The 22,995-nt window shown below is 41.0% G+C and overlaps 1 protein-coding gene across 2 annotated transcripts in view; it reads left to right on the top strand.

Moving 5' to 3' along the window:
• Nucleotides 1-1,511: 1,511 nt before the first annotated feature.
• The window catches only part of mldr (mitochondrial ribonuclease P catalytic subunit), a 40,039-nt gene continuing 18,555 nt past the window's right edge, over nt 1,512-22,995 (top strand). The window contains exons 1-7 of one of the 2 annotated variants that reach the window (XM_067125410.1): nt 1,512-2,017; nt 10,471-11,082; nt 11,421-11,627; nt 11,956-12,152; nt 13,508-13,580; nt 16,553-16,729; nt 16,957-17,099. In XM_067125410.1, coding sequence (XP_066981511.1) covers nt 10,471-11,082; nt 11,421-11,627; nt 11,956-12,152; nt 13,508-13,580; nt 16,553-16,729; nt 16,957-17,099 — 1,409 coding nt within the window. In that variant the 5' untranslated portion in view covers nt 1,512-2,017. The remainder of the gene's footprint in view (nt 2,018-10,470; nt 11,083-11,420; nt 11,628-11,955; nt 12,153-13,507; nt 13,581-16,552; nt 16,730-16,956; nt 17,100-22,995) is intronic. The other variant, XM_067125411.1, reaches the window with a different exon arrangement.

The raw sequence follows: 22,995 nt of genomic DNA, 5'->3' as shown, positions 1-22,995 counted from the left end.
TTTCATAGGCATCAGATTGTATTCAACTCCATTTTTGTCCATTTGTATAATTCAAAGTGTATTCGTTCACTTTATTTATTATTAATTATTATCGCCCTCAGGTCACCTTGTTCTCATTGTATCCCGCGGCGTGACGTCAGTCACTTCTGCCGCTACCTGGAAGCAGAGCCCACCTGGGTCACCAATAAATCGGCAGTAAATTTTTCTGCTCGTTTGTTTCGCACCTCTTAAAGATGCTTTGATAACAGCAAAAAGGATAGAGAACGTAAAACATAATGTTCAGCTCGACAGAAACAGGGGACAGGTGTGGAGCAGACATAAATAAGGAAAATACTGGTATTGTACAATTTATTACGAAAAATAAGCCAGATCACATAGAAGGAATGAAAGTATTGCATCGTAAACCTTATTTTGGAATTAAATTAGACAGTGGGACTAGTGTGAGTTCAGAGAAATGTCAAAAGAGAGACTGATTCTTTATTATTCTCGACAGGTGTTTATAAAACAAAAAGCGGACGGACAGAGTAGCGGGCGACCCAGGCCCCACCGCTGCGTCCATACAGAATTTGTGTTTTTCTGTTAAGCATAAAATAGCCTACAAGCCTATTCGTTACATGGTATATAAAGGTAGATACATATCGGCGGAAAGGCCGTACAATAATTCATAAGATGAAATTTTTACATAAAGAATCTGAAATAAAGACAGGTAATATGCATGACGCGATTAATGTACATCTGAAGGGAGAAACACAAGAAAGGAGAGGCACGATTTGTCGCCCTTAAACTATTATAATCAAAACTCAAGAAAAACACGATGAAATGATTGATTAAGCCCACAAACTAGCAAACTTAATATATGCAGTCATCCAGAAAGTAACGAAGTAGTGAGAAGAAAAGCATTTTGGGAAATTGTCTCAATTCCTTCCATTCTGACGGAATGAAAAGAATAAATCTAAGATAATTAGGAACTAAAAAGGTGCAGAAGATTGAAAATGGGGATAAAATGATACATTTATTGTTACATAAACATAAGAGAGAGAGAGAGGGGGGGGGGATCTCCAATTAAAATAAGGATGGTAAATGAAAAGCTACAACCTATAAATGGTGTATTACGTGGTAAAGAAGAGACGTAGAAAAAGATAGTCTTGGGCATACAAAAAGCGAAGAGAAGCTCTATAACTAGCAATAAAGTATATGGAATAGTTAAACCTTGACACGTGACATCAAGGAAATAGTAGGCTGAATGTTAAAATAAAATTTATTGTATAGGAAAGATACAAGAGAAGCATAACTATACGAGAATGCTTTTGCATGTGTTAATTATTTTTCAGAGAAAAAGTAATATGTCATGATAATGACTACTGTTCACTTTCTTGGAAATTCCGTATGAATTAATTTGTTCGTGTAGTCTAAGTAAATACTGTAATTGTTCAGGTTTTGGTGATTATAGGGCAATAATTGTTACTATAAGTACCTAGTAACAGCTAATTGGGTTTGACGTTGATGGTCAGGTAGTAACAAGCCGGGTGTGGCTGACGGGACATTGGAGTTGTGTGAGAGCTCGTTTCAGAACAACTTCTTTTGTAAACGATTCCGAAATAAAATCCAGCAGCAAGGGACTAAGAGGAGTTTTAATGTTTACGACCTCCTACTCTTCATATCATACATAACACTGAACATAATAAAGAGACATATAGTAATGTACGATGCGTCAACTAAACTTTTTGTGAATATGTGGTAGAAGATCAGATGCATTTTTACGATATTTTGCAGGAAATATAGAAAAGAGTGAAGTGACCTACGGTAGTTCAACTTATTACGATGATGAAGCATCTAATGCCATATGTGGAAATAACAATAAAAAATGAGGTGCAGTTGCAAAGGGAAAGAAAACTCGCCGCAAAACCTGAACCAGTAAGCAGCGACAAACCACGGAATGAAATGACAAGTCTACGTTAATTCACAATTTTTGGAGGAAGCCATTGATTTACACCAGTTATTAACGCCCGGAATCAAGGTATGGGTTTAAATATAAAATTAAACTGACCTTCATGTAGCCTAGGCTCTTTTAATAAGGCTGACTGGTATACTAGAGGGGATTGCTGTGCCTGATTGTTTGTTTACTTGTGTTTTGTCTTGTCTTTAAGGATTGAAAGTTGGCTAATGGTATCTTAGGCGAAAGCAGCTTTAATTACATAAAAATTACCTTAGACCATTATTGGGTAATTCAGAGGATTAGCCCATTATTTCATCGTCAGTAGAATTTTACTTTAAACCATTGTTGCATTTTGGGTAAAATTTTACAATAAACCAATATTGAATTTCGGATAAAGTTTTACTTTTATTCAGTATGCATTTCGGATAAGACTACTTTAAACCAGTAGGCTATTGCATTTCGGGTAAAATTTTACAATTAACCGGTATTGAGTTTCGGATAAAATTTTATTTTAAACCAGTATTTCATTTCTTTTTAAATAAATTTTACTATAAGCCATTATCATGTTTTGGACCTGAACATATATTGTTTTAATGTTTGCTTGGAACATTTTTGACAATCAGTTCATTGGCAAATGTTGTAACCAGCCTCACTTAACCTAACCAAGGTTGCCAGGTGCATGATAGCCTAGTCTGTTACTTTATAAACATTCCATGAATTTATCTTAATCTGGATGAGAGCTGTCAATGGGATTAAAGTACTTGTGTTTTATAGTTAGGCTGTGTGTTTCCCCAACCCAAAAACCCTGCTTTCCCACTGTGGTCCCCCTGATGGTAGGATGTAGGCTTTAGGGAGAGGTCCACTTCCTCATTTGCTAACAAAACAAATGTCAGAAACATTCAGATACATTAGAACATAGGTAAATGATATTTTTAAGTCTAAAATGCAGTAATGGTTTAAAGTAAAACAATACCACAAAAACAAACCTACTTTCTTTACATAAGATTTAGCTTCATTTTGCTTCCTGCTGCCATTAAGTTAAAGACTTCTCAATGGACTCTGCCTGACTTTGCCATTCAAACTTTTTGAACAATAAACGTGGGTACTCCTTTTTTTTTTTTAATATCTTGTTTGTATTATAATTCAAACCCAATGACCAAATATGCTCACTTTCAATGTGTGTAGTTTTCCTTGCAACATTTAATTCCCTGTTTTTATCGGGAGCATAGTAACTTCTGGACGTTCATTGGCTGATGTATCATTTCCCAATTTAACCTTTTTTCTGTGAGCCTGTTATTGCCACTAGTAATATGATCAGTGTCATGATAATTTATAACTGATTCATTTTCTCCCTTCCGTATTTATACTTTGTTAGTTGGGTATTATATTGTACTGTTATGCTTTATTATAGTGTTAAAATGTGTAAATGATAGGTAGGTAATTATTAAAATACGGAATTAAGTAGCTTTTATTAGTAATCCATTACATTGTAATACCACTCAAAGCATCATGGAGTAAAATAACACCAGTTCCGTTGTTCAGTTTGAAAATCTTTATTACAATCCTTGAACACTTGCTCTTGGTAAAAAATTTCATCTGTGAAAACTTCAAAAAAGAAGTCGAACACAGACTTGGCATTCTGTAGAAAATGTAAATTTTTATCTCCAGTAAAGGTTTTGGAGCACCAATTTTTACTACCTGAATTTTCACTAGTCTTCCAGTCACAAAGTGTGGCATGATTTATTTGTTTGCTCTAACCACCTCTGGTGCTTGACCAGTCTGCTTCCCCTCAGTCATTTCCTTTGATTCATGATCAATCTGATAAAACCTTAAGTAAAAAAATTATCTGAGGCAGGCGTGTCTCTAACTAGGATATAATAAACATCACCATACTCATTACTGTCAGGTCCACTACTTCATCATTTGTCACCAGAATATAGATAAAAGATCCTTACAGTGATGGAGGAAAAGCATTATCTGTTATGAGCTGCCGTGCTAGAACCAAGAGAATTGTGACCTTTTAATGACTGAGGAAATCAGTCCTTTGCAGCGAAAGGGTTAATGACTAATATGATTATTTTTCTTGTATGTGAGGCTTAGTCACTTCGAAAGGACTGAGAGAGTTTGCTTTAGATAAGGTTGCCCCTCTTTTGCAGCCTTCCTTTTTATCTTGTTGTAGGAGTAGGCTGTTATAGCTTTGTTCTTCTGATAAGTGTGACTTAGTCTTTTGATTCTGGACTCGACTAATCCTACAGATGAGGCTAGTATTGACAGTAAAGAGGGATGGGGGAGCCAGTAGCATTCTCCCATTTTCATTCTCCTTGATCTTGTTCTTTTCCCCACATTGCAGGTTTTGAGTTGGGAAATGTAACCTCATGTTTGAAGCCTATTAGGCCATCCTAGGATGCTGGGTCTTTACCTATACCTATAGCCCCTACCTAACCTAAACTAGCAGATTGCATCCTTACCTAGCTGGGGGTCTTCATCCCCCCTGGACCTCCCACATAGTGTAACCTAACCAACCTAGGATGCTGGGTCCTTACCTAGACCTGGACCCCCTACTTAACCTAACTTAGGCATCCACATCCAAACCTTACCTAGGACTGCGGATCCTCAAATAGCCGTAGACGCAACACCTATGGCACTGCAAATGACTATTAATATGGTTGCTACTTAACCAACCACACTTAACTTAACCTAGCCTAGGACACCAGGTTCTTACCATAGTGCATGATATTAGTTTGAAAGCATTCCGTAAACTTATTTTAATCTGGATCAGAACTATCTGTAGGGTTGACTTTTTCAGATAGGTCAGGATCTTTCCTGGATGTTATAGACCACTGGGTGTCAGACTGTGAAGGGTTAACCAGTGGTTCATGACAAAATTAACTTCCATAGTGGAAGGCAAGAAACTTCCTAGAAGGTGCCTATGAAACAACTGACAGAGATATTACAGCGCTGTGTTTCTCAGCTTTGCAAGTTTCACTGTAGCACTAAAATGCCTGAAGTACTATTCTTCCCTGTAATTTAAGGAAGAATTGTACTTGGGACACTTCAAAGGGTTAGGTAAAACTCTGTGTTCCCGACAGGAAACAGGCATCTGTGTGAAAAGGACAAAATTTAGCATGGAATTTTGCACTGCAGCCAAAATAATCCATGGAGGAGGCACAGCATAACTGAACCAAAGGTGCCATGACAGCAAAACGAAGACAGCTTTATCAAACAAAGCTTGATTTCCAAAATTCCACATAATTTGTGACACATAACAAAAGGAATCGCATTTCAGCAATTCCCCATGGACCTGTAGTTCTGGGTGAAAACAACAGAAGGCGTTTCAGATGCATAATTAATCCTTACCCACAGTGCACTCGGACACAAAATCTGATGAGGAGCTCCACTCCTGCGGCAGTGTTAACAAACACAATCAGTGTAGAAAAAAAATACAAGTAGCTAACAACATCCATTGGAAAAAATTTTGGTAAAATAAAATTTGTAAAAATGTGGTTAGGACTTTCATACTAAACATGTTAAAAAACTTAAGATCACACAATGAAAAATCCAACCTCGAGTAATGGTTTAAAGTAAAACAGTACCATTCAAAAACATCTTTCAACAGGGGTAAATCCTAACCTAACCTTAACCTAAAGCACTATACCATAACCTCACCAGTGGGGATTTTCCCCTCCCCTAGATCCCTGCAGTGTAATATTATGCATATCAGAATGATGTGTGCAACCCTGCCTTAGAATAATAGATAATTACAGCCTCTATCCACCCCATGTTTGTCTCTGTAGGAGAAGAGAAAGTGAGGTTGACTGTCAGGTGAGTAGGTGGTTCTCCTTCCCTTCACATCTCGTCCAATAGTTAACCACTTGGTTATTGAGCTGCTATAGATGGATGAGTGAGTTTTTTAATTAGCATTTCCCAACGTTCTGTGAGAGAGAAAGAGAGAGTGTAATTGTCGTTAGTGGAGTGCTTTGGTTTGTTGAAAGAGGGATGAGGTCGTTAGTTTGTTCTGGCGCTGTCTGTCTGTGGAATATGTGAAGGATTTTTCGGTTTTTATGAGTCTTGAGTCAGAGCTAGTGCCCAGTCAGTCGTTTGGTCTTGGACAGTTTTTGTGTGCTTTGAGAGTTGTTGGTTTTCTTGTTGGTGTGCTGTTCCTGTTTGTGTATATAGTTCTATCTTCTTTTTTTATGTTTCCTTGTTTTGTTTGTGTGGTTTTGTGTGCTGTGTTATGACCGTGACGCTTACTCCTCTTCCAGCAACCGAGGATCAGGGTGAGTGTTGTGTACTGTTTTTTTGTTTTGAATTCCACCATAATATTTGGCACACTAACGTGGGGCAGCTGGTGTTGCAGCTGCAGTTGAGATTGGTGGCTGGTATTGTGACTGAAGAAAGGATGGGAAGAGGAACTGGTGAGGTTGAGGAGGAGAATGCATGGTTAAGAGTGAGAATGAGAGATTGAGGTTTCAGTTGAAGAGATGGGATCATTAGTAAAAGGAGTGAAAAGGAAATGAAAGGGGAGATGAAAGAGTCAGAAGAGAGAATGGAAGAGAGGTGGATAAAAGTTGGAGGAATGATGAAAAGTGTGGAAGAAATGGTGAAAGAGTATGTTCAGGGGTGTTTTTGGAGAAGGCTGTTGGAGGCAGGTCTCTGGAATGCGTGAAGGGCAAGAGAGAGAAAAAGGAGGAAGAAGTGAATGGGCGTAAGTGATGAAAAGTGATGTGGAATAGGAAGTAAAAATGAGAGAATGAGGAGCAGGGTAAGGGAAAGGGGAATGAAAAGCAGGAAAGGAACAGAGGGGAAAGTAAGGATAAGTCAGGGAAAAAAAGGGAAGAAGGGAAAAGGAAAGGAAACTGAGTAGAAGGGCAAGGAAGGAAGTGGAAGGCAAGGAAAGAGAGGGAGAGGGAAGATACTAGTGAGCAGTGAGGTGGATGGAGGTGAATGGATAAAAGTGGATAAAAAGAGGAAGAAGAAGGAGTGTAATGAGTAAGATGAATGTCAGTGCGGAAGTGGACTCTTTGTATTTGGAAGAGGGTATGAAGGACAGAGGAAAGTAGCGAAAGGAGAGGAAAGTGAGAAAGGCTATGTATGTGAGGGAGGCCCGGTGGAAAGGTATGATGAGTATGGAAGGAGGGATGTGCATGATTTCTTTAGGGAGTATGAAGGTTTTTGTCAGGATAGTATGGGGAGAGTTAGAGAGTGTGGGCATGAGAATTAGGAGAATATTTGACTGGGTTTTTGCTTGATATGTATGGGGTTATTATGAGTGTGGAGATGTTGAGTATGACAAGGTGAAAGCTAGACTAGTTGAGCAAGCTAGTGTTAAGTATAAGAGGAAGAAATGAATTTGATGAGGCAAGAATGAAAGCACGGGAAACCTTGTTTGTATGCTTGTAGGCTGGAGACACTGGCAAGGGAAAGTTTGGGGATGATGGGATAGATGAATGTAAGAGTTAGTACGGAAGTTGTTAGGGACAGTGCCAGATGGAGTTAGAGAATTTACAGAACTTCAGCGGAAGGAGAAAGAAAAGATGGGAGTGAAAGGTTGACTTGAGGGGAGAAATTTTGGAAATTGTAGAAGATTATGAGCTTGACAGGGTTATAAAAGAGGCAGAAGTGTGAGTGTAAGAGGCTGGGGTAGATGAGAGAGTGCCAGAGTTTGGAAGCTTTTAGGGATGCAGTGTTGAGGGGCCCAATGAGAATGGCCGATAGTGTAATAGATAGGAGTGTAAGAGCAAGTAATGTGGAGGTGCCAGTGAGGATGAATGGTGGGTTTGCAAAGAAACAACGGGTTGGACGGGTTAGGGATATTAGTGTACAAAGGGAGAGGTCAGGTGAGTGGAAGTGGCAAGTGTTTTAGATGTGGAAAGGAAGGACATACAAAGAATGAGTGTAGGTGGGCTTTAGGAGCGTGTTTGGTGTGGGCAATCAGGACATTTGTAAGTGTAAAAACGAAGATAGGGGTTAAATGCTGCAGGTGCGGACAGGTGGAGTCATATTGCTAATGGTTGTGGGGTACCGAATGAATATATATGTGGCAACTGTAAGAATGGGCATTATGCGAGAATGTGTTTCAGAAACGAGGCAAAGTGTGTTGAATGTGGAATGGAAGGCATGTATCAGCGTATGTAGGCGAAAGGGTGACTGTGACAGCGGTCGGAAACGGAGTGTGAAGGGGTTCAAATGGGTGGATCCTCCAGGATGCAAAAAGCGGTCGTGTGATGCATGTGCGTGGGGTTGTTGCATGAGGATCAGCAAGTGGTTTTGATAGAGTATGGTAGGAAACGTAAGAAAGGGAAGAAACGTAAGTGAACGGAATGATCGTAAGAAAGTTGTGTGATAGGGGTGTGAGTGCCAAAGTGAAAATGAGTGATAAAGCGTGTAATCTGGATGAATGGGATGGTATGAGTAGGACGGTATAGCATATGCGGGTTTGATATAACTGAGTTGACTGAACGTGTAGGGGTAAACGGGTTGGAGGTGGCGAAAGTGTAAGAGTAAGAGAGGCGAGCCAATATGCGAGTGATTGAAAGCATGAATGAATCGTTGCAAAGAGTTCGAAAGGTCAGTGAGCTTAATGGATGGGTTAGTTGAAGGGTGGGGGAGGTATTTGGGAACGAGTTAGAGGGTATAGATGAGATTGTGGATGAAATTGAGAGTGGTAATAGTGAAGAAGATAGCGTGAATCTGAGAGAGAATGGAGGAGAAAATGTAAATCTGAATGTTGCTGGAAGAGAGAGTGAGTCTGAGAGAATGATTGCCTGCCAAACGTTCTAGAGGACCTGCAGTGGAGCATCCGTGGGTGTTGCGTAAGGCAATTTAAATGCAGTGTGAAAGTGTTGGTTGGGAAATGCTAAAAGGGGAGAATTATAGAGGGATAGGGAGTTTTTAATTAGCATTTCCCAACGTTCTGTGTGTGAGAGAGAGAGAGAGAGAGAGAGAGAGAGAGAGAGAGAGAGAGAGAGAGAGAGAGAGAGAGAGAGAGAGAGCGGAGTGCAATTGTCATTAGTGAGTGCTTCGGTTGTTGGAAGAGGGATGAGGTCGTTAGTTTGTTTACGGGCGCTGTCTGTCTGTGGAATATGTGAAGGATTTTCGGTTTTGAGTGAGTCTTGAGTCAGAGCTGAGTGCCGGTCAGTCGTTTGGTCTTTGACAGTTTTGTGTGCTTTTTGAGAGTTGTTGGTTTTTCTTGTTAGTGTGCTGTTCCTGTTGTGTATATAGTTCTATCTTCTTTTTTTTTATGTTTTCCTTGTTTTATTTATGTGGTTTTGTGTGCTGTGTTGGCGGCTTTGGACGCCTTATAAATCTTCCAGCAACCGAGGATCAGGGTGAGTGTTGTGTACTGTTTTTTGTGGTTTTGAATTCCGCCACTGCAGCAATTGAACCAGCCGTTGCTGACTGATGCTTCTAAATAAAGGATTAGGTTTGGAAACCTAGAAAAAATATAGCATCATTAAAATTTGATGTTTTGCCTCCATTTTCGTAAGAGCTATCAATTTGGCCTAGCATATGCTGCATCAGCCTAGCCTAATTGTTATAGGCCTTAGCTTGATATCCTAACTTGGGATCTGTCCTGTACCATTCCTTGAATGATCAGTTGGCTAGGCTTGGTTGTAGTTGAGGGAAATTTAGGCTGTTGATCTTACTATATAACTTAGAATAAAGAATTTAGGCCAAAGGCCAAGTTCTGGGACCTATGAAGTCATTCTGTGCTGAAATGGAAATTGATAGTAAAAAGGCTCAAAAGGTGTAACAGGAGGGAAACCTCGCAGTTGCACTAAGAATCAATTGTTAGAGAGGGTGGAAGGTAAGATCAAAGAGAGTGAGTATGAACGGAGGTGCAGTAAAATGAATGAGAGAGGTTGCAGCTAGGGGCTGAAGGGACACTGGAAAGAACCGTAAGTAATGCTTACAGATCATTAGGCTCTATATATATACTGTATACTTATGATGTAGGTTTTATAGTTTAGTTTTTGCTTACTTACCTACTATTATTGGTAATTTAGCCTAATCAAAATCCCTACTGCTCTATGGGTGCTGAAACTGCTGGAATTGGTTTACATGGGCATAATGTCATTTGTAACCAATCTTTTGCCTAGAGATGGGGCAAAGGATCTGTGTTTGCATTGCTAACTGGTTTGGCTGTGAGAAGGAGCATAGGGTGGTTCATCTTTTAAAAGCTCATTGTTGGAATTGGTAAAACATGACACCAGCTTGTGCTCTGCTGGCCCCTAATTAGAAACATTGGCTTAGTTTTTCAATAATATATCAGTAAACATTACTGTCCTACTGGCCCCTAATTAGAAACATTCTTAGTTTTTCATAAAAAAGACATAAAATCAGTCATAAAAAGAGGACATGAACTACAAAAGTGTAGGACACAGTGTAGCTTAGACCCTGAACTGTGGGATGATGATAAAGAAAATGGGCAATTGTATGAAATATTTCAGATTTATATAATGACTATATTTGTAACTACATTGTCTGTACTTATACAGTATATGTTTTAATTAATTCCTGAATTTTTATTACAGATGGCCAAACAAATCCATTTTATTGGGAAAATGTTTCTTGTCCCTATTAATTTGAGAGCATCCTGTAGCTGTGTTGTACCCAGGAGATATGTTGCATTTCATTCTTTGCTAAATGAAGGATCAAATACGAGGGGCATCTCGAGAAACTTTATGGTAGGAAGGACTTGTAAGTTTGAGAGTACAGCACCCAGACCAGTTATACATCAAATCAGTAAACAGTTTTACCGAACACTTTCCGATCATGAAGACGAAACTGTAGATTCAGACAGTGAAGGTGATCATGTTGAAAATGAAGGGGATGACAAGTTGGCTGTGATATTTCAATCAAAAACTCATTTATCTGATCAAGAGTGGAGTGAAGTGTTTGATTACATATTGAATGATAAGCGATTTAAAAATGTAACGACTTTTGATGGCCTAGTTATGAAGCTGTGTCTTCGTTACAAAAACTGGGGACTGGCAAATTCATACTTTGATTATTTGGAAGTGCAAAAGAAGGAACCAAATCTTATGTCCCTTGCTTACTTCTTGCAACTATGTGGCGAAAAAATTGATGAATGTGGAGAAGAAAAAGTCCTTGAGGCATACAGAAAATTGACATCGAAAGCAAAGGTAATATTTTACATATCACATTTAAGAGGAATTGTAGTCACCAGCTATGCAGCAATTTGCCATTATGCTGTAAATATTGTGCGGTTCATATAGTAGTATTACTAAAACTTTGTGTAACCTTGCTTAAGTATAAGTAATTTTATTTTCAGATCTATTTACTTGTATAGATGTTGAATTGTTGTAATTAATTTTAGTGTTATTAAGAAGTAATTGTGGTTTGTTATCTTTTACTTATTTTCAACAAACCCAAATCATAAATGCTCTTATAAATCTAGATGAATTTGGTTAATGTCATCAGTGTCTTCGTCTTATAAACTTCAAACTTTTTTGCTCTGCAGGTGTTTGATGCCATCTTGAGTGAAAATGCTTGCCTAGCATTATCAAAAACCAGTGAATGGAAAGAAGCCTTCAAGTATATGCCAATTTTTCAAAAATTATGCTCTGTGCCTGGAAAAGTGTACAATGCTGTTATTTCTGCCGCATTTAGAAATGGTGACTATGATACAGGATGGAAGTTACTTGAAGAAATGTGTAGGGATGAGAAGGTTAGTATGGTAATATTTAGTTTGACGATTTTCTGAATTAGGTTACAGAAGTTACTGTACTATATTTATTCCTGTGCTTTATCATTAAAAAAAGAGTGAATGTACCAGAAATGCACTGTTATGTTACTTGAGGTTTTATATTAACTGTATATTTGTTTTGTGTGTTGACAGTAGCATTTGTTCTTATCATATTTCAAGTGTTATTTTCTTAATATATTGATAATTGGGAGTATAATGTTTTGCAATAGAGGTTAATTTCTTTTACTGTGTGGTAGGGAATGATATTGTAGTCATGAAGCATATGTTGCATATTGTACTTTAATCACAGGGTCTGTTCTGCTCAACTGTTATGGATTATATCAAATGCTGCCAGTCAGCTGAAAATAAGGAAGAAATGGCAGACACGCTTCTTCAGAAATTTTCCCAGTTTGAGATTTTTCCAAGAGTTCCAGCAGCTGAGGAACTTATGAGATTCTTCAGAGATGATGTTGGATGGTCCGGCAGATATGTTAAAATATTCAATGAGTAAGTGTTTAACAGTGTGCATGGGGTTTTATGTCTTTTTTTGTTTTGCTTACTGTATTATCATTTTAGCAGGTGTTTTTTAAATGGTTACATGTGCTACATGATAAGGTTTCTTTGTATATATGGAACTGTGGACAAGAGCTTTATGAACCTTTTAGAGAAACTTCTTTCATATAGTTTAATTTTAATTATGAGTTTTGAAGCTTATCGAGGTGAAGAATTTATGAAAACATGCTTAATATGAGATCTTCAATTCATGTATTGCATATACATACTCTACTTCAGTCAGTATCCTTATTCTTATAGTTTAGTTTTCTTTTAACTGAAAATGGCTAACCACAAAACACTGTTTATTCCTTGTATATATCAGTAGAGAATATTTTTATCAGTGCATTGTCAAATAATCATTTTTTCAGTATTTTTTGTTATGTAACAAATGTAGAATTTTTAAATTGTCGTATGTCATGCTGACCAACAAGAATCAGCAGTGAACTTTAGTTTGAAGTGCCACTCAGGTTATGCTAGATGCAGTGTTGAGTAGCCAGTCTAGTGTATAGTATTTTCAGTTTCAGTCCTTTTGTATAAGAATGCTATACGTCATTTGTTTGGTCAGAAAAGCATCTTTGACACTTGAGTCCCTTTCAGAATGACAAACAGAAATCAGAACTCAGTCATTAGCCCTGTGTGACATTGGTAAACCCATCAGACTGAGCAAACACCTTTTCTCATTCTTTGTTTGTCTATTTAGTTGCTAACACCTTGCATCTGTTGTTCCCACAACAGAATATTTACAAGAATTGTCATTATTATTTATGTATGATTGATGAGGATTATCTTTCCCAAGTGGTGGATTGTTCCTTGGATAATAGTTCTTTGCCCTTCTTAATACTTCAGACAGTGAGAATGCTCGTGACCAGAGCTACATTACCTTTTACCAAAATTGTTACAGCATTAATTAACTTGATGACAATTGCTCTTTCATTCAAGCTCAAGAGTCATTCTGAGGATTGGATCCTCAATTAGAATCGTTCCAGTAATGGGATCCTTTGAAGCAGGAACAAGAGGTTTACAGGCCCTGTTGTTGTAAAAAGTGTTCTTCAATTTTCAGCTGCATTCTCATCAGATTTGGTTTCTGTGTCATCTCTCATCAATTAGATAGACAAAGAATGAGAGGAGTTAACTCAGACTGTCCCCGCCCCCCAACCTCTCAAAAGGCATAAAAGGCTACCAGCTGACTGCAGTTTTCTTTCCTCATTTAACTCCTTTTTGGCTTAACAGAAAGAGCTATTTATAAATAATAGGCATGTGTGAAAAGTTAATGTTTTTCAGTAAACATGAGATATTTTATTTTACAGTGGAATTTGTCCTGCTTGTGATCATCATCTTGAATTGGCTAACATAGATGAGGAATCATTTATGAAACTTAAGGTAAGCCTTTTTCCTCTTTTTTTTTATATTAAGAGGAATTTAAGTGCCCTTGAGAATTAGTATAAGGTTTATTTATCCTACAGAAAAGTAAAATCATAAAGTGTGACAAGCAGGTTCTATGTGACATGTTACAGTTACTTAACTGAGGATGGTGCATTCAAAATTTTTTTTTTAATGGTATCACATAATATATGTATTTATCAACACCTTTCATTTATGGAGTATCTTTCAGCACAAGCAAGAACAGCCATTGAATCTTAGGAACACAGTAGTTAACTGTAGGAGATTAGGGGTAGACAGGGGACCAGTCCCCACTCACCTTACATTCACCACTTCATTATTTTTGTAGCTGCCATTGAGAGAGGACACTTCTGCTATCCCTGACATGTTTGCTCTTTAAATTTTAGATGGGTAGCTTGATACTTTATTCCCTTTTACTTTATCCTTTACCCTGTGCTTTAATTACATGCATATTGTATTTTGCTGTATCTTCAGTTCTGTTCTTCTCAAAAATGGAGAAAGAACATGACCAGCTCCTCTGTGGGGGTCATGAGCTACCTTGTTGTCGCTTCATATCTCTCATAGTGGTAGACTCACATATATTTTGTACTCACACCTCACAGTTCATGCAGTAAAAGGACATCGCTGAGCCTTATCTCAGGCCTTCAAACTGGAGGGGTTGAATCTCTCCACCTCAGTGGAATTATCCAGACTTATGAGAAGCTTTGAGCAGTCTTTTCCTCTAAGGAGCTTCATCCTCCCATAATAGGATGCATCATTAGTGTTACAAAGCCTTACAGGGCCTCCCTGAGAACCTCTTATCATATACCTCAGACAGAGACCCATCACTAAAGACTGTCTTTCTCTTAGCGTTAGCCTTGGCAAAGAGGGCTGGGGAACTGCATGGCCTGTTATATCTCATTCAGTACTCAGAAAGGTGGGGATCTTTCTCTCTTTTGTCCCAGAGTCTGTGGCTAAGGTTTAGAACCCATCAATTCCGGATGAGACGTTTGAGTTTTATTTATTGCTTCCCTCTGAGACTTTGTTGGGGGAGACCTGGATGAGGTGCTGTTGTGCTCAGTCTGCAAGTTTAATTTCATTTTTACCTGAAAAGTACCAACTCCTTGAGGCCAGAGTGTAGGAGACTCATTATTACAGTTAGGTATAAGATGTCTAGGAACACCCTTTCCTTCTGCCTTTGTATAGTTATTAAACAGGCCTTTGATGCCTCTCCAGAGGAGTCTAGCCTCCCTTCTTGCATGAAAGCACATGAAGCTAGGGGTCATGGGACCATCTATCACCTTTCAGAAAAACTTTTCGGTGTTTCAGGGCAGGTTTCTGCCAGAATATCTTTATCTTTACCCTTACTTCATGCTACCATAGAGATGTCACCCACAAGTCCCTGGATACATCCTCTTTGGGACCAGTGGTGGTTGCTCAACAAGTTGTGTGGTTACCAAATCCTGATAATTCACTCTGTGTCCCATCTTGGTACTTGAGTTTGGTACATGAACAAATTCTTATATGCAGAGAATGAAAATCAACACTAATAGTTAAAACACATTTTATGTTTATGTCCACACATCATCTACCTGTAACGTGAAGTTCTGGAAACAAAGAAATTTTGTCAGTTTCATCATTAATTTTTTACTTATGTGATAAACATTTTTATGACACAGGTCTCTGCTACATGCTAGCTTTAAAAGGCAACATAGTTTAAAGTTAAGAAGATAGCTTGATGCTAAAGTTCAAGGAAGTTGATATTTAGAGAAAATGTAACCAACTCTAGGTTATTGTCCATAGTAGTTTTAAAGTTCGAGAGGATCAGTCCAGATTGTTTCTTAATAAAAACTGTCCTTTCAGGCATGGTTAGAGAAGTTTGTATGTCTTCTGTTTCTATGGTAAACCAGCATCATTTACCTGGTTATCTTAATCCTAGCCTAGGGGAGATAATCTCTTGGGACAACTTTTACAAACAGTATCAGGAGTAATCTTCATTTATATTTCTTGTAATGAAGGAGGTAGTAGCCCTTGAAAGTTAGAGTTCCGTACAGTATTGTTAAAAAATGCTTTAAAAAAATTTACACATACAGCGAGTTTTTCTCCCGCAAAAGTACGTCGTCTTTGGTAGGTCATTGATGGTAGTAGAGAGTTTTTCTCCTGCAAAAGTACGTCGTCTTTGGTAGGTCATTGATGATAGTAAAGAACACTTTTTGCTTGAAAAACAGTTCTGTAATAGAAATAGGCGCTATTTCTCTCAAAGCAAAATGTAGAATAATTCATTTACAAACCTCAATTAGTTAAAAAAAAAATGTTCCTTGATGACTTGCAGTTTGAGGAATTAATCGTTTGGTGTAAGGTGGGCTATAAAATTAATGGGTATAGTATACTGTGCCTCTTAATCTGCTACAGGGATCAGTACCAGGCCATCCAAACAGCTCCAGTAAACTTTGGTTAGGATTAGCAAATCAAACAAAATTGTAGAGACATAAAGAAATTTCTCTAACTTAAATATATTGACGTATGCTTTTGGCCTTTGACATTTTTTAGCATTTCATTCTTGTGCTCAAAAACACTTCAATTCTCAATTAAAATTTACAGTTACAGTAATACTGTACATTAAAAAAATCATCTTCTGTCCTTTTAATTCTTAAGTACATTACAGTAAGTTGAACCTGACCACTGAGTCGTGTATGTAGACTCCTGTTGGGCTGGCCGATAAGTCTTGATATTAAATGACGGTTGGATGTTTTAATAGGACTAAGGTAAAGAAGTTGAAAAGCTGGGCTGGGAAAGACCAAGGGGCAAATAGTATAAAAGGCTTATGGCAGTTCAGTAGGGACTATGCAATGTGGTGCCATCCTTCAGGAAAATAGAGTAGGATTTCATTGGTATGTTTATCAGTAAACCTGATGGTATATTTTTTTTTTTAATATATTTTACATTTTGCTGTTCTATATTTTTCTTTCTAGGAGGAGTTTGTTTCACGTGTCTTAGTTGGATCAGATATCTTTAAAACCACTGATCCAGAAGAATGGTCAAGATATCAGACCTTTGTGGAAGAGGAAGGACCGTTTACTATTGTAATGGATGGCTTAAATGTTGCGTATTCTGTTGGCAAGAAAACTCCCAAAGCTCGTATGAAGAGGGTAAGTTATCATAGTATTTTTTATATGCTTTATATTTTTTATATGATTTACAGTTGCTTTCTTCTCTGCTTGAAATGTTGTGGAATAAACTCTGTAACACTGATTCTTCTGTGCTAAATTGCTATAGAATAAATCCAGTCGATTTTCATTTTCATTAAATATGAAGAGCTTTGAATAGAACATGCAAGTTTATAGTATTGTAGCAACTACTGCCTTTTTTATTTTAGTTACGAGAAGCAGTCACAAAGTTGAAGCTCTCTGACCGGAAGGGCTCCATCATGGTAATCGGACGAAGGCACATGGAGTCTTGGTCACCTCATGACCTTGAAGCAATAAAGAAACGGGCAAAAGTGTTCACACTTGATAACATGTGAGTACTACAGCACGTAAATCAGTATAGCAGATGCTTTTCACAACAACAAAATATCCTCTCACTTTATAATTGAGTTTCTTAGTGAAAAAATTATATCAAATTCCAGATGTTTGTAAGTTTTGTAAATGTGTTTGTATGCTTTGTAAATGCATAAAAGGGTCCTTAGACCAGATTTACAAAGGTTATACATGAATTCTTTACTGTCTTCTGTCTTGTGCATTTTCTACAGAAATTCCCACCTGTCCCCTTTTCCCTAATTTTTTGGACCTTCCTATTTGTCTAATATACTGCTATTTCCTTATCTGCTCATTTTTTTTATTAGTCATTTCTTGCCCAGTTCTCATTTCATATTCAAACAATGTCTGTCTGCTTGTATTTTGTTCATGAAACTTACTGTCAGATATATGGCTGTATTCTCTGTTAGTCCGACAGAATTTCAAAACTTACGACACGCAGGAGATCAGGTGGTTAGTGCCCATTCCCCGCAGCTGGAGGCGTGGTATCAGGAACCATTCCCATTTTCTATTCAGATTTTCTCTGTCGCGGTACTGTCAACACTAGTTTTCAGTACCTCCGCCTTGGATTTCGGATAAAACTTGATTGTCACTTGAGTATTGGTTTGATTTTTTGGTTTTGACTTGGACTTGTGGCTAGGCATACGCTATTGTGGATTGTTTTGGATTTGGCTTGTTTTTCCTGGGAGTAAGATGTCTGAATCTAGTTCTTCTAGTTATCGGGTTTGCCGTGTGCAAGACTGTAAGGTGAGGCTACCGAAATTTCAGTAGATCCTCACTGTATGCTCGGGTTGTAGAGGACATGTTTGTTTGTTGAATGACCGATGCAAGGGTGTGAATCTTTGTCTGATGCTAGTTGGAGGACTTATGATTCTTATGTGTGAGAAAGCTAGAGCGAGATAGGCTCAGGAGGTCTTCCTCCAGAGTGGTAGGAGTCAGAGGGTAGTGTGCTTTCACCTGTTAACCTCCTGTAGACGTAGCTCTTCCCTAACCCTGTGGTGTTGCCCCTAACCCTGGGGTTGTGTCTGTGGATGGTGATGCCCTGGCGGTATTATCTTCCATCCATTCGCCTGAAGCATTATGCTCGCTCTTCAAAGTGCTGTGAAGTGCAGTGATAGGTCCGTCCCCTAGTGTTGTGGAGGGGGCGTCAGATCGCCGTATAACGCCTCTAGGTCCAGACCTCTGTCGGACTCCCAGGACTCAGGAGTGGGCAAGTCGTAAAGCCGCAGAGGGTTACGGACCCCCACCGATCTGGCGTCCTTCGCATGTCCTGTGACGCTTCCCAGGCTGCCAAGGATCAGGCACGGGCACGAAATCGGCGATTGCTTCTCTTCCCCGATTCCTCCCCGCCTGGGAATGGAAATCTCGGATTCTCGCGCCTTTGAAGAGAAGCTTCCAAAGAAGGACGCCACGTCCCTTTTCTCGACGCTCTTCGCTCTTTCTCCGGAGGATTTTGACGCCATCCCACCGCAGAAGAGGACCAGGACGTCATCGGACGATGACGCTTTTGAGCGCTCCGCTCGGCTCCAGAAAGAAGGCTGTTGCTTCGTGAGAAGCAAGAAGGCGTCCCCTCGCCTCTTTTCTTCTCATAGATCAGTCCTTCTCCTGAAGTAGAATCTTCTCCTACTCGTAAGCTGCTCTGCAGCAGTGAGCAATTGGCTCTTTAATGGCCCAGAAGGACTGGACATGCGTGTCGTCGTCGGAAGGATTCGGCTGCCAGATCAAGAGGTTCTAAACCCTTCCCTTCTCCTTCTCCTCGTTGATAGTCGCCCACTCATGTCTTCGCCCGCTAGAAGTCCTGTTGCTCAGCGTTTTACTGGTCTTGGCAGGATCGCAATTTCCCGCTTTCTGTCCTTCACGCTACAGGCTTGACGCCATACGACGATCCTCTTGTCTCGTCATGACGCTTCTCCATGCGCCGCTGCGTGACGCTTCATGCTGCTAAGCGTGACGCTTCTCATGCTGCTGAGCGTGGCCTTCTCATGCTGCTCGGCAGGACGCCCCTGCTGCTCGACATGACGCCTCTCCTTGCTCGCCGTCGACGCCTCCCTGGCTGCTCAGCAGACGCTCCTTGCAGTTCGTCCAAGACGCCTTGCTGCTCGGCACGACGCCTTTCTTGGCGCGAGGCATGACGCCTCGCTGCTCGCACTACCAGGACTCGCCGGATCGGGTCGTCAAGAAGCTGCCGATTCGTCAGGAAGGGGGAACTCCGCTCGTCGAGACTCTCATTTTGATTCTTCTGCTCGTGATTTTCGTGACTCCTCCTCGACTTCTTCCAAGAAGTCCCTTTGCATGTTGGTCTGCAAAGGACTTCGTCCTTCCGGTTCTTCTCCTGCCCCTTCCGTTGCTCCTGTGGGAAGAAGGAGAGCTTTCTTGCGCTCGGATCCTGCAGTTGAGGATCAGACATCTTCTTCTTCAGCTTCTGCAGACTACCAAGTCTTAACTAGGCTGCTGAAAGACTTGTTTGGGGACAAGTTTCAACCTCTGCCTCGCCCTCCCCTCGCAGAGCTTACCTCGTCTAAGTCACAAAAGTCTTCTGGTTTTGTGAAGATGGCTACCTCTCTCGTTCAAGAGGATGGAGAAGAGGGCCTTTTAGCAAGGTTCAAGAGTGGATGGACTCCAGGAAGGCTCAGTAAGACTTCTTTCGCCTCTACCCCATCAAGATTGAGTGGAAAAGCAGGAATTTGGCATGAGACAGGAGAGGAGGTTGGTTGGAGTTCCTTCCCTCTTCCCAAGGGGATTTTGCCAGCCTTGTGGACGCTCCCAGAAGGTCTCTCCTTTCAGCAGCAAGGTGTCCTGGTCTTTATCTGAGATTGATCACCATCTGAAAGGCCTTTTCAGGTCCTTAGAAGTTTTTAACTTTTTGACTGGTGCCTGGGAGTCTTGGATTTGCAGGCTGTAGCCCTGACTCCATTAGCCTGGGAGACTTGTTTAGTGTCCTAATCCTGTATGGACAGGCGGTTAGGGATGGCTCGAAGAACTGGCTGCCCATTTCTATGCGGCCTTTTAAAGAAGAGAGCCATTTACTGCAACTTCAATGGGAAGTCGGTCCCTCCTACTCAGAAGGCAGAATTGTTGTTCGCTCCGGCTCTAGCCATCTTTTTCCCAACCCTTAGTCAAGGATATGGCCTCCATTGCAAGAGAAGGCTACTCAGGACCTCCTGGCCCAGTCTTCTAGACGTCCTGCAGCCCCTTCGACTTCTTCCCCTTGACAGACTTCCAAGATTCAAAGCCCTTTCGTGGGAAGACCTTCCTCTAGATCGCCCTTTCGAGGCAGGCAGAGGTCCTCAAGAGGTAGAGCCCTTCTAAGACCAGGGGCAAGAAATGACTCCTTAAACCTTCAGACACCCAGGAGCCAGGCTCCTTTCTTTTGCAAAAGCCTGAGAGAGAGAGGACGGACAGCTGGTCCTCTCAAGTCATCGAAAAGGGATACAAGATCCCATTTCTCCATATTGCTCCATTGACTCACGATTCCGATAGATCTGTCGCCATCCTATCATCAGGAGAAACAAATAAATTCTTCTTCAACCTGCCTGATCAAATGCTCGAGAAGAGAGCTGTGGAGCAAGTCTCGGATTTACAATCCCGGCTTTTACAACAGGCTGTTTCTGGTTCCGAAGCAGTCAGGGTTGGAGACCAGTTCTGGACGTCAGCAAGTTGAACCATTTCGCTCTGAAGGAAAGTTCAGTAATGGAGATCGCCCCAGTCGGTCATCCGGAGCCCTAAGACCAGGCGACTGGATGGTTTCTCCTCGATCTCCAGGACGCCTATTTCACGTCCCTATACATCCTCTATCGAGGAAATACCTGAGATTTTGTCCTGCGGGACAGGTATTCCAGTTCAGGCCCTTTGCTTCCAGGCTCAGCACAGCTCCTATGGTTTTCACGATCTTGATGAGGAATGTTTGCAAGATGGCCGCTTTGGAGGAATAAGAATCTCCCTTTATTTGGACGATTGGCTCATTCGAGCTCACAATGACAAGGTGTCTGGAGGATCTTCACACGACTTTGACTTTGACGAAGTCCCTGGACTTGGTGAATTTCTCGAAAAGTCCCATCTGACCTGACTCAGTCCATCTGTTTATCTTGGGATTCAGATGGATTCAGTGGCTGAGCATTTCCGTCTCAAGAAAGACAACTTCAGTGTTTAGAAAAGTTTCAGCCTTCTGAGGAAAGAAACATGCTCGTGAGGGAATGATGAGTCTGCTGGGACCATTTCATCACTGGAGCAGTTTGTTTCCCTGGGGAGACTGCACCCTCAGACCGCCTTCCACCCTTCCCTTGCAGAGAACTGGCACGACAAGGAGAATCTGGAAGCTTCTCTGAGTATCTCGCCAAAGGTAAAGAATCACCTGGTGGTGGCCTCGATCCTTCGGTTGGCAGAAGGCCTTTCTTCTTCAACTTCAGAACCCGACCCAGTGTTGTTTTCTCCGACGCGCTCCATTTCTTCGGGTGGGGAGCAAATACTGGGGGGGAAGGTCTGGGCACCTGGAGAGGGAACAGGTGTCCTGGCACATAAACCCAAAGAATTGGGGATTCAGTCTGGCCCTTCTTTCTTCGAGAGCTGAGTTCAACCGAGTTGTCCAGATCAACTCGGACAACACCACTGCCCTTCATACCTCAAGAAACGGGGAACTCACTCTCGGTCCCTGTTCGCTTAGCAGCGACATTCTTCTGTGGGCACAGGCCCGAAATATTACGATCCTCACGAGGTTTGTTGCAGGCGAGAACGTCCGCTGGCTGCGGATCTTCTAAGTCGGCAGCGGCAACTGCCCTGACCGAATGGATCCCCACCAAGAGGTGTGTCAAGGACTGTGAAGCCGGGGACGCCTTGGTAGATCTTTCGCAACTCCAAGACGAAGAGACTTTCTTTACTGCCCTGTTCTCGACCCAGAGCCTCTCAGTGGACGCTCTTCTTGGGATTGGCCGGGGATGGACGTATGCTTTTCCTCTCCGTACAAAATCATCGAGAAGTCATCAGAAAAGTTTGGCGTCGAAGGGACGAGATGACGTTGATCGCCCCATTTTGGCCTTCGAGGAATGGTTGCAGAGGTCATGTCCCTTCCTAGTAGACTTTCCGAGATCTCTGCCCGCGAGAGTCCATCTACTCAGACAACCCCACTTCGAGAGGTACCACAAAACCTCCCCGCTCTGTGTCTGACTGCATTCAGACTATCGAGAAGCTGCGGGCTGGTAGAGCGAGAGGTTTTTCTAGACCAGTGTAAAGCTATTGCTGTGGGGCGAGAAGACTTTTCCAGCAATTCGTACCAATCGAAGTGGATCATTTTAGTGAGATGGTAGAAAGAAGGGCATTTCTCCACCACGACCCTGTGAGCCAGATAGCAGACTTCCTCTCTTATTTCTGAGGAGTGATGTGAAACTTGCAGTCTCGACTATAAAGGGGCATAGAAGCATGCTATCATCTGTTTTTAGGCATAGAGACTTGATCTGTCTAACAACAGAGACCTTCACGATCTCTTCAGATCTTGAACCTCGAAGGTGCCTCGGCTAAGGACTCCTTCTTGAATTTGATGTTGTGCTGCTCTCATGTCCAGTTCGTTTGAGCCTCTGCTCTGCGTCATTGAGGAACACACTAGAAGATTATTTTTCTAACCGCTCTAGCAACGGCAAAGAGGGTTAGGTGAACTGCAAGCCTTTAGTAGGCATATAGGCTTTAAAGGGCATAACGCTGCTTGTTCTGCCCTTTCCTTTTAGCTTAAAAATGAAAAGCCCGCCTAACCCTTGGCCCAAGAGTTTCAAATCTGGGTATGGCTGAAATCCTTATTCAAGAGCCAGAGAGAGTCCTTTGCCCTGTTAGGGCTCTCAAAGTCTACTCTAGACAAGACGTAAGGGAAAGTCGAGGTCCTCAGATAGTTTATG

Source organism: Macrobrachium rosenbergii, chromosome 23, assembly GCF_040412425.1.
Source record: "Macrobrachium rosenbergii isolate ZJJX-2024 chromosome 23, ASM4041242v1, whole genome shotgun sequence".
NCBI lineage: Eukaryota > Metazoa > Arthropoda > Malacostraca > Decapoda > Palaemonidae > Macrobrachium > Macrobrachium rosenbergii.
Note: the sequence above shows the minus strand (reverse complement) of the source record. Positions and strands in the feature narration are given on the sequence as shown.